This window comes from Bos javanicus, chromosome 6 (genome assembly GCF_032452875.1).
Source record: "Bos javanicus breed banteng chromosome 6, ARS-OSU_banteng_1.0, whole genome shotgun sequence".
NCBI classification, from domain to species: Eukaryota; Metazoa; Chordata; class Mammalia; order Artiodactyla; family Bovidae; genus Bos; species Bos javanicus.
Window position 1 is genome coordinate 24,870,107 of NC_083873.1, and position 11,800 is coordinate 24,881,906.

Sequence of the window (11,800 nt, forward strand, 5' to 3'; positions counted from 1 at the left end):
ACACATTGGATAAAAAGAGAAAACGGGCTGGCAAAAGAAGTAATAAATATTCAACACTCTAAACCACAAATGCACAAAACACCAGTATTTCCTATAACAATACATTAAAACATCATACGGAGAAGGCAATGGCACCCCAGTCCAGTCCTCTTGCCTGGAAAATCCCACGGACAGAGGAGCCTGGTGGGCTGCAGTCCATGGGGTCTCTGGGAGTCAGACACAACTGAGCGACTTCACTTTCACTTTTCACTTTCGTGCACTGGAGAAGGAAATGGTGATCCACTCCAGTGTTCTTGCCTGGAGAATCCCAGGGATGGGGGAGCCTGGTGGGCTGCCATCTATGGGGTCGCATAGAGTTGGACACGACTGAAGTGACTTAGCAGCAAAACATCATATTGTCTGTGTTTTTTACAAAATCGCTGGTAGTTTAAATTTGCACTTTATGTAAGCAGTGATATTATAAATACTATATATATATACATGAGGAAGCATGGAACTTAAATATTTGTGTATGCATCAGATGAATATACTGTTGCCATTCATTGCTGTTATTTCTCTTTTTTGTGGGAAGACAGATGAGTAAATTATAGTAATAAAAAAGCAAGCGTGCTTAAGTTAAAGTCCTTGCTTATGATTTTGGTAGCTTGTTATAGTACACTGGTGTATGAAAGTTAATTATTTAATCAATTAGACTTTCTCTTCATATACAATGGTTATTTCCAGTAAGCACCCTATCTTTATAATGTTAATTAGAAAGGATATAACAAACCAGCAATGAAATAAACTTCATCACTGTATCTGGTAAACACCTGAGGTACGCCAATGTGATCAACTTTCAGTTATAAGCAATTAAGTATATTCACAACAGTACAAACTCTAACACACTATCTTGTGACAAGACTATTGTGGCACTTATTAATAGTTTTTCCTAATTCTGTTCTATAGTTCCTTTGGAAAAATCAGCTCTGTTCATTTAACCCTGAAAACATGCAAACCAGAGACAGAATGGATTTTTTACCTTTTTAAGTAGATTTTTAAAAGACAATCTCCACTCATTATCCCAGGAACTGTGTTCTGTATCAGTAATTTACGTTCTATAATTCCTGAAAGCAAGGCCCTTTCAGCTAAAAAATTACATTATTCATCTTTCATACATAAGTAAATTATTTTCTGTGGTAAAATCCCCAAGGACTTGGCAAAATTTCTGTTACTCAGGTGAGCTGAGAGTAGCTGCTACTTTCTATAAGGTTCAATAATCTTTCTGGCCCTTTGGGAGTACTTAATTTATGCATGCGTGCTCAGTGACTCAGTGTCTTGATTCTTTGCAAACCCACGTACTATAACCCTCCAGGCTACTCTGTCCATGGAATTCTCCAGACAAGAATACTGGAGTGAGTTGCTATTTCCTCCTCCAGGGGATCTTCCCCACCCAGGAATCTCTAACCAGCATCTCTTGCTTGGCAGGCAGATTCTTTATCACTGAGCCACTTGAGAAGCCCTATGCCTAAATACCCTAAGGAAGCTGAAACAGGCCATTTCTTTACTTCAGTAGCATAGGTTCACATCACCTTTTATATCAATCCGAATTACTCTCCTTAGAAGCAGGTGAGCCTCATTAGCACTGCCACCCAGATAAGGAGGGTAGTGTCCTGACCCTACCCCCATCTGCCAGGCAGCTGCCCTCCCCAACTTGACCATCCATTGGTCCTGACCACACTTGACACTGCAAGTGCTTGGCTTAAACGGTCTGGTCTATTTGCCCTTTTCTATTGCTCAAGTAGAAGTGGAAATCTGCCTGGCATCTCCTTCCTTGGATCCCTGACCTTCAGGCAGCACAGCTGCCTGAGCTGAGTTAAAAATGGACTGTCGAGCTGGCTTTCTGCTGCTCTGCCTCCCAGTGTCCTTCCACTGATCTGTTTATCACACCTTCCTAACCCCTTCTGCTGTTGTTTTACTTCAAGAGTTTTTAACCTGGCCAGCTGAAACTGCTTCTCAAGGCCCTAACCTACACAGATCCTTGTAGGTTACAGGACTGAGAGCCAAGGGTAGCACCTCCTATTTGTACAAAGTCTTCTCCCTGAAGCATCCCCTCCCTTTCCTCTCCTGACCCACCACTGTCATTGGGAAAGCTCGCTCTGACCAGATCATCTCCTACTGGCACACCAGAGACTGAACAGGCACGCTTAGATACTCTGGAAGAACACAGAACGTGTAGCTTCTTGTTGATGGCTTGTGCCAGGGTATTGACCCTGCCCCACTCCCCTGCTCCACGGTGCGCTCAGGTTCAGAACAGGACATCAAGCTTCACAGGGATATAAAACACTGTATCTTCATTCCTTCAAGCCCCTCAAGACTGCCCATGCCCAAGTTCCTTCCCCTAATGGGGCTGGCCAGGAACTTCTGTCTCTGCGAACCATGACTGCTCCCAGAAACCCAGACGGGTAGTGGAAGCAGCTAAAACCCCACTAATTTTTTTTTTTTTTTAATTGCAGGAAGGGCAGAAGACCTAAACAGACATTTCTCCGAAGAAGACATACAGATGGCTAATAAAACACATGAACAGTGTGCTCAACAACATTCATTATTAGAGAAGTGCAAATCAAAACTACAATGAAGTACCACCTCACACCGATTTGAATGGTCACCGTCAAAAATATATACAAACAATAAGGCTGGAGAGGGTGTGAAGAAAACCCTCTTGCATTGTTGGAGGAAATGTAAATTGATATCGCCACTATGGAGATTCTGTTTAAAAAAAAAAAAAAAAAAACTAGGAATAAAACTACCAACTAAAGGTTTTGTTTAGTTTCTTGGCAAACTCCCCTTCATTCAAGCTGCTGGCTCTCTGGAGCCAGGTCTAATTAGAAGAGTAACAGGCTCACCCTTCTCCCGGAGAAAACGCATTAGTCATAGATGAAACGCTAGGAAGGTGCAGAGAAGACCCCAGGCTGGGGAGCCTCGGATGCGGGAAGGCAAGCTAGAGCTGACCGCGTGCGGGAAAGGAGGGTACAGAAACCTTGGGACGCGACGCGAAGTAGAATGAATTCTGTCAGAGGCCAGCACTAAGTGCATAAATGGTGCCCGTTGAACAGCTAAACATATTCAAGCAAAGTGCTCGGCATGTCAGAGCAGAGACTCGGGTCACTGTCAAAGACAAAGTCAGAAAGCTTCTCGCCTCCCCGGGACAGAACTTCACCAAAGCCATCAGGAGCGTGTGTGTGCACACGCTGGGGAGAGGGGCCGCACCAAAGAATCCAGGTTGGTGGCGGAGGCGAGCGATCACTTTGGGGAGAGTCGTGCACCCAGGATTGCACTCGTGGTGACCCGTAGCCCACCCAAGAAACAACAGGTGTCAATCCTACCGCAAACTTTTCCTCAACTGCCAGCGGCTCGCCTAGGGCTGCTGGAAGTGTGCGGGTGGAGATGCAACCGGACCCCGGGGAGGCGGGGCCCGGGCCCGGGGCGGGGCGGTGCAGGTGGGCGGGCCGGGGCCGGGTGAGGAGGCTGGGCATATAAAGTGCTCGCCACCCCCGCGGCGATGCAGCTTAGTGGAGCCTGAACCGCGGGGCGGGACGAGCAAGGTGCCGGTGGCTGCTTGGGCCCGCAGGTCACTGAGCCCCCGAGGGAGGGGGTTCCTGAAGACCAGGCCGGCCTCGATTTACCCGCTGCTGGACCAGCGAGCACGTCGGCCCCGGCGCACCCCCAGCATGTGAGGCCAGGGGCTGCCTGGGTGGGAGGAATGGGGGCGGGGGTCTCCGCTCCTCTGGGCTCAGGGGTGAGCTCCGCGGGGCGAATCGGTTCCAAGTTTTGCCAACTTTGAGTTAGTTGATTGTGGCTGTTAGTTGGCGTCTTTGCTCCCGGGGTTTTGTGAACCTGAGTTGCAGAGGCCGAGTCCACCCTTTTGGAAAATGAATGCCTCTCCTTGTTCGCTCCGGGGACGCTGGGCATTTTAGGAGCTCCTGCACGTCTTGCTTGCTTTTGCAAATCGGTCCTTCTTGCCTCCTTTTTCTAGCGCCCCGGAAAGGCCGTTCCGCCCCGCGAGGGAAACAGAGCCGTTGACCATGGTTGCAACTGGCAGTTTGAGCAGTAAGAACCCGGCCAGCATTTCAGAGTTGCTGGACCATGGCTTCTACCCGGGGAGCCTGCTAAATGGTGAGTTTCCCAACCGCCTCCCTTTCTTCCCTCCAAAGGCCGCCTTCCCTGGGTGGATTGAGATTGGCGGGCATGCCTGTCGACCCTCTCCTTGAATTTTGGAGATGCGATAAAATCCATCTTAAAGAGATTCTTTAAAACAGCATCTTCTGTCTATGATAGTGAGAATCAAAAGAAGCAAAAAATAAAATCCCAAGGGATACCTGGTCTAGTCTGTGGCTGATAGACTCCTTGGGATTAAAAACTATACAGGTCCCTACCCTACATGGTTGTGAAGTTATGATGAATTTTAAGTATACAGTTATGTGTGTTTTGACAAATGCATTCACCTGTGTAACTAGTACCATCACCTTCTGCCCCCAAAGCCCCACATACCCATTTGCTCTACCCACTCTACCTCTCCCCTGTCTCCAGGGAAACACTGATCTGCTTTTTGTCACTATAGATTACTTTTACCTCTAGGACTACATGCAAATAGATCGTGTAATATGTACTCTTTGTATCTGGTTTCTTTCCCACAGCCTAATGATTTTGAGATCCATTCCATGCTGTTGATTCTATCAGTATGTGTTCCTTTTGGTTGCTGAGTAGTATTCTATTTGTGGATATACCCATTATTTCATTTTTTAATGCCAAAGGGAAGCTTTAAAACTGCAGTGATGCTGAACATATTGTCTTGTAATTTTAAACAGTTTCTAAATTAACATGTTGTGCTGCCACTAAGGATCTGTGTGGACATAGATCAATTGCTTAAGATCGTTTGGGCCTTCCTCATTTAGAAGGTGAAGTGGTTGATGATCTAATTTTATAAGCCAAAGCTCTGAAATTCTCTGTCTTCAACATAGATTTAAAAAAAGAGCCTTATAATTTGGAGTGCATTTGTTTTATTTATTTAAAAACACACACACACACACTGTGACCTAAGTGTGTAAGGGATATAGTAGCCAACAAAGGTGCAGAAGACTTCAGGCAGGGAGCCCACAGGGCATCTGCCTGTGACCTGCTCAGTTGACTGTGTGTGTGGTATGGCATCCTGCCAAGGGGTAGGATTAATTTGGAAGGTAGGTGACCAAATGCAGAGCTATCTCTTTTCCTTTGAGCAAATCTAATTTTGTTTTCCTAGGACTATTTTGTTTTGCTCGGCTCCAAAAAAAAAAAAAACCCACCCAGCCAGTTATAAATATCCTTGCGAACCTCAGAAGTCTTCTCTGTGGGCAATTTTTAATCAAAGAGGTTGAAGCTAAAATAGGGATCTACAGGTCATTCCAGTAAAGACTTTTAAAGAAAACACAAATTTAATTGATGTTTAATATAGCTCATCATCAAGGTCATTTTAAGTTCATCACTAAAGAATAATAGCAAAAAAAGAAAAAACTGTTTTACAAGAATAAATGAGTGAATTCTTAGAAAGTAATAATCCTTAGTCCAAAAATATTATTAACATTTTTAGTCCAAACCTAATGCATAGTCTCTATAAAAGGAAACTTGAAACCCCCCATAAGCAAATCAGGGAGCAAGATAGAAAAGAAAATCACTAGTATTCGAAAATAGCCATGAATAGATTTGGTTACATAGTCTTTAAGATTGTGTGTGTGTATACACATATAAGTTTATTGAAAAATGGTTATAGCCTACCTACCCTATTTATCAAAACCTTTATTTCATAGATGAACTTTCAGTCTCAGGTCAGTTGATTTGCTTTATTACTCAGAAAGTTAACAGCAAAGTGAGATCAAATGACTTCCAAACAAATATTAGAACAAGTAGATCTGATAGATAGAAATAAACAGTGTTGCCAAATCTGGGTGTGTTTTTCCTGCCCCTGGGTTTGTTTGTTTGTTTTAATCTTAAACTTCCATTTTCCACAGATTTTGACTACTGGGATTATGTTGTTCCTGAGCCCAACCTCAATGAGGTGGTATTTGAGGAGACAACTTGCCAGAGTTTGGTTAAAATGCTGGAGAACTGTCTGTCCAAATCTAAGCACACCAAACTTGGCTGCTCCAGAGTCCTTGTTCCTGAAAAACTGACCCAGAGGATTGCTCAAGACGTCCTGAGACTTTCCTCCACGGAGCCCTGTGGTCTGCGGGGCTGTGTTATGCACGTGAACTTGGAAATTGAAAATGTATGTAAAAAGCTGGATAGGATTGTGTGTGATTCTAGCGTGGTGCCCACCTTTGAGCTCACCCTTGTGTTTAAGCAGGAGAACTGCTCATGGACGAGCTTCAGGGATTTTTTCTTTAGTCGAGGTCGCTTCTCCTCTGGCCTCAGGCGAACTCTGATCCTGAGCTCAGGATTCCGACTTGTTAAGAAAAAGCTTTACTCCTTGATGGGCACAACAGTCATTGAAGAGTGCTAAAAGGGAAGCACTTGAAAGAGTCCTTTTTATGGTTGGGTAATAAAAACTTCACAGCCGCCCAGAGTCATTGTAGTTTGCCTTGCCTGCTCTCCGCAAGGCACACCAAGCTGAAATCATCTTCCTTGGGTTTCATATTCACAGCCACCCCAACTGAAGGGCTTATTTGGGGCTGTTGAGAGATGACCAGCGAGAGAATACATTGTCTGAATTTACCACAGTTTTTATAAAATGGAATGGAATAGAATAAGAAAAGAAGCAATACACTTTAGTTTTTTATTTGACTCCACAAGTGTTCCAGGTAGTCTTGCCAATAGACTGTAGAAACCCACTTTGCCTAGTTTGATTTTCATATGGCTTTTTTTCTATAAGTTTTCAGTGTGATCCTCTCAATCACAGAATCTTATATGAATGCTTTTTAGCCCATCGAAATTTCCAAAAGCCCATACTACCCATTTCCTGCCCCTACTCAAAGTTGAAGAGTTCTTATATAGGAGTATAAAATTAATCAAGTGGGTGAGCTTAATTAGATCCTAACCTCATGCAAAAGTGAATAAGGAATCTTGCATTGGGAACAGAGTCACAAACTTCTGTTTCTTTGCATCCTCTCCACTCTTCTGTTTCAAAGAGGTGGCAAAAACTTGAACTACCATTTCAGTAACCACAGTATTGTTTTAAATAATATGGTACAATACCTGCTCAGTTTTTCTAGTTCATAAGTATTTAATTTTATCTTTAAACTAGAAAAATGGAAAATGCTGATTTTTTTGCATGTAGTTGATTCCTCTTCTATTGAGTGAATGGTGAGTGTATACAAGGATAAGTGAGTTCAGGTTCCTTTCACATTCACTTGATAATCTAGCTTCATTTTACTTTTACATATACTTAATCTCAGATATCACCATCTCACCATATCAGTGTTATCTCATCCTTGGCCTTTCCTGGGAACTGAAGGAAACTTCCTTAACCTGAAAATTCAAAGATAGCTGCACACCATTACTTTCCATTTTTAAGATGGGCATATTTACAAGGTCTCCTTTGGCTATGGATATCTGGTCTATGGGGTTCCCAGGTGGTACTAGTGGTAAAGAACCCACCTGCCAATGCATAAGACATAAAAGACTTGAGTTTGATACCTGGATTGGGAAGATCCCCTGGATCATCCCACTGGCATGGCAAACCACTCCAGTATTCTTGCCTGGAGAATCCCATGGACAGAAGAGCCTGGCAGCCTACAGTCCATGGGGTCACACAGAATTGGACATTACCAAAGCGACTTAGTGCACACACACATCTAGTTTATAGTACAGACTAGAGAATGAAAATTGTGATCTAGATAACCAGTGCATGCACACCCAGCTTTCTTCATCCTTGGACACCTGTCCCCAGGGAACAATAAAGGCCTTTAATTTTTTCTCTTGTTCCAACTAGCTAGATCTTTATCTTTTAATGCTAAGGAGAAAGCATAGCGTCCACGTTATAATGTTCGTTCAGGAAGACCTTCACATCCTAGCTGTTGGTCATGGATAAGGAGCTTATTTAGGTCTCCTGCCCAAGCTATTGGCAGGAGTTTACATACCTGAGGCCGGCATTGTAGGGACCATGGCTTCAACCTAGTGTAATTCAAAAGCAGGTGTGATCCTGTTTCTAATCCCATAAATGATCTAAAATTTCACTATTCAAATCAGCAAGTGTTCCAACAAACGGAACTCTTCAAGTGCTTGGAAAGATAGCGCAAAGCCAATCTTACCAACTGGGCCAAGATCAGTTGAGTTGGTACTGCATGTCTGTTATTGCCTAGGGCTCTGAAGGTCATTGTGATTCTGTGGGTGAGGAATCTGGCCTGCATGTAGAATTGTTGTCCTTTTCCCACTAACAGTTGTCTTTGACTCTCTTGTCTTTTATACTCACAAAATAGTGATGGCTTTATAGAGACCCTTAAATTAATATTCCTGTTAAAGGAAATTAAGTTTGTCAATTTTGACAATAAAGCAGCATATATTTTTAATTTTCTTGTCCACTTTGTCTTTTCTGAGTTATGCAATGATCACCTTAAAATATATTTGACAGTATTTGAGGGAAGCTTTTAGAAGAAGTATTTATCTCCATTTTGACAAAGGCTATTTGTACCCTTTATTATAACATTCTAGTTGTAAATTGCATGTGCTTATGTGTCAGACTTTATTCTTTTGGGCTCCAAAATCACTGCAGATGGTGATTGCAGCCATGAAATTAAAAGACACTTACTCCTTGGAAGGAAAGTTATGACCAACCTAGATAGCATATTGAAAAGCAGAGATATTACTTTGCCAACAAAGGTCCATCTAGTCAAGGCTATGGTTTTTCCAGTAGTCATGTATAGATGTGACAGTTGGACTTTGAAAAAAGCTGAGCACCGAAGAATTGATGCTTTTGAACTGTGGTGTTGGAGAAGACTTTTGAGAGTCCCTTGGACTGCAAGGAGATCCAACCAGTCCATTCTAAAGGAGATCAGCCCTGGGTGTTCATTGGAAGGACTGATGCTAAAGCTGAAACTCCAATACTTTGGCCACCTCATGCGAAGAGTTGACTCATTGGAAGAGACTCTGATGCTGGGAGGGATTGGAGGCAGGCGGAGAAGGGGATGACAGAGGATGAGATGGCTGGATGGCATCACCGACTCGATGGACATGGGTTTGAGTAAACTCCGGGAGTTGGTGATGGACAGGGAGGGGAGGCCTGGCGTGCTGCAGTCCATGGGGTCACAAAGAGTTGGACACGACTGAGCGACTGAACTGAACTGACTAATGTATCAAAGAGTCATTCACTTCATAGTTCTTCAAATACAATAATACTTTTCACTGGAAGACATTAATAATTTAAGCTCCTTTGGCTACTGTCTTAAAAAAAAAAACTCACTGTGTATAGGCTTTTTGTATAGTTTTCCTAATAGCCGGATACAAATACATCAGATGGTAAGACCAGTGTATATTTTAATTTTTACCAGAATATCCTATTAGAGCAACATATCTCTAATTCCACAATTATTCATCAATTTGAATTTTTAATCTTGTCCACCTATTTTTTGTCTCCTCAAATATATGTCATTAGTTCGGATTTCTGACACTATATAACCCGCATTTAATAAGACTTGCTACATCTAGGCTGCCTAACTGAGGTGCTTTACATAAACCATCTCATTTACTCCTCATATCAGCCCTATGGAATGAGATCATTATCATGTCCATCTTATGGCTAAATGAGTAGACACAGAGAGGTTAAGTAACTTGCCCAACACACCAAGTTATGCAAGACAGCCAAGGTATAAAACCAAGCTGCTTTGCAGGGACTTCTCCGGTGGTCCAGTGGCTGGTCAGGGAGCTGGATCCCGTGTGTCACAGCTAAGAGTTCGAAAGTCCCAACTGAAAGATCCCCACAGGCTGTAACCAGAGAGGATTCTGTGTGCCACAATTAAGATGAATTGCAGACAAAAAAAAAAAAAAAAAAAGCTGGTTTCAGAAGCTGTGCTCACAATGCTGCCTCCAACTGCTCTAGGCAGCATAGACATCTTATCTGTATCAGTGAAGGACTATAAAAACAACATCAGAAACATTTGCCCTTAAGTTCAAAGAATTCTTAATGTGATTTCTTTTCAGGTAGAAAAGAATGAGGAAACTCCTGACAGTATTCACCATTCATTGGAACAGAGCTGTGCCTAGAATAAAAATCCTAAATATTTGAAAAGACATGCGTTTCAATCCTGGCACCGTTACACCTGTTTTTTGCAGTTGACCTGGTTACTTTCTCACGTACCTTCATGCACTTGAGTCTCAATTGTCTGTATCGGTTTAAACAAGTGATAATAAAACCAAACGTCCAAGGCTCACTAGGAGCAGATGAGGAGGGAGAGATACACGAAAATGCACTGGGAGGAGGATCATGGGATGTTTAAAATCCCAGACTCCTGCCTAGACTCTGCCATTGATTATGGACTCACAGTGCTCTACTCGGTCCTCCACACCTGGCACAAACTCGAGATAAGAGAGACTGTGAAGGATCTTGTGAGAAACTTGGGGCCAGGTGTGGAAGTCATGTATATAACGTCTGTCTACATCCCCTGTAGAACTCAGTCATATGGACTCATTCAATTGCAAGAGGGGCTGGGAAATGTGGTAGCACAGTATGCCCAGAAGGAAATAGGCTTTAACTGAAAACAGAATTTCTGCTACACAGAAAGTGATGAGTTAGTCTGTAAAACAATAGCCCAGACACAGACCTACACATATGTATTTGCAAAGCTGATTTATAACAGAGTTGGCACTTTAGATCAATGAGCAAATAAATGATGGTGTATTCCAATAAAGGGAACTATAATAATTATCTATGTGAAAAAAAAAATGAAATTGAATACATACATGGCAAGCATGAAAATCAATTCCAGGTTGATTAAATAATTAAATGTGAAAGGGAAGCTTTAAGATGACAATATATTTTTATGATTTTTGAAGTAGAAAAGGATTTCTTAAGATTCAAAGAAATCCTTCAAACTTTTTGTCTGTCACATAACACTGCTGCTAAGTCAACTTCAGTCGTGTCCAACTCTGTGCGACCCCATAGACGGCAGCCCACCAGGCTTCCTCGTCCCTGGGATTCTCCAGGCAAGAACACTGGAGTGGGTTGCCATTTCCTTCTCCAGTCATGAAAGTGGAAAGTCAAAGTGAAGTCACTCAGTCGTGTCCGACTCTTAGCAACCCCATGGACTGCAGCCTTCCAGGCTCCTCCATCCATGGGATTTTCCAGGCAACAGTACTGGAGTGGGGTGCCATTGCCTTCTCCGTCACATAAAACTAAAAAAGAATAAAAATATAAGTCATGAATTGAAAGTATCTTGATACTATACATATAACTGAAAAGAGGTAGTAGCCATAATGTTAAGAATTATTTCAAAGAAATAATTCTTTGAAAAACTAGAAAATTCTAGAAAAACACAAACTACTCAAAAAAAAAAAAAAGTATCTGCAAAAGCTTGAATGGCACTCTATAGAAAAGGAAACCTATACTGTAGTAAACATATGAAAAGATGCATAACCTAATTAGTAAATAGGGAAATCCAACTTAAAAGCACAATGAGAAAAAAAGCACAAGACACCAATGTATACACATCCATATTGATTCAAAAAAAGATTTGTTAAACTCTGAAAATTCCAAATCTTGATGAAGATACAAGGGAAAAAACCTATTTCAACATGCCAATATGTGTATCTATGCAGCCTGGCACTATTTGGTAAAGCTGAAGATAAACATACTTTATGA

At 42.3% G+C, this 11,800-nt stretch overlaps 1 protein-coding gene across 1 annotated transcript; it reads left to right on the forward strand.

Annotated features, from left to right (window-relative positions):
- The first annotated feature begins 3,526 nt into the window (after positions 1–3,526).
- Positions 3,527–8,516, forward strand: DDIT4L (DNA damage inducible transcript 4 like). Its single transcript, XM_061419564.1, has 3 exons — positions 3,527–3,709; positions 4,013–4,152; positions 6,021–8,516. The coding sequence occupies exons 2-3, from the start codon at positions 4,062–4,064 to the stop codon at positions 6,509–6,511; spliced, it is 582 nt and encodes a 193-aa protein (XP_061275548.1). The 5' UTR covers positions 3,527–3,709; positions 4,013–4,061; the 3' UTR covers positions 6,512–8,516.
- Positions 8,517–11,800: the final 3,284 nt, after the last annotated feature.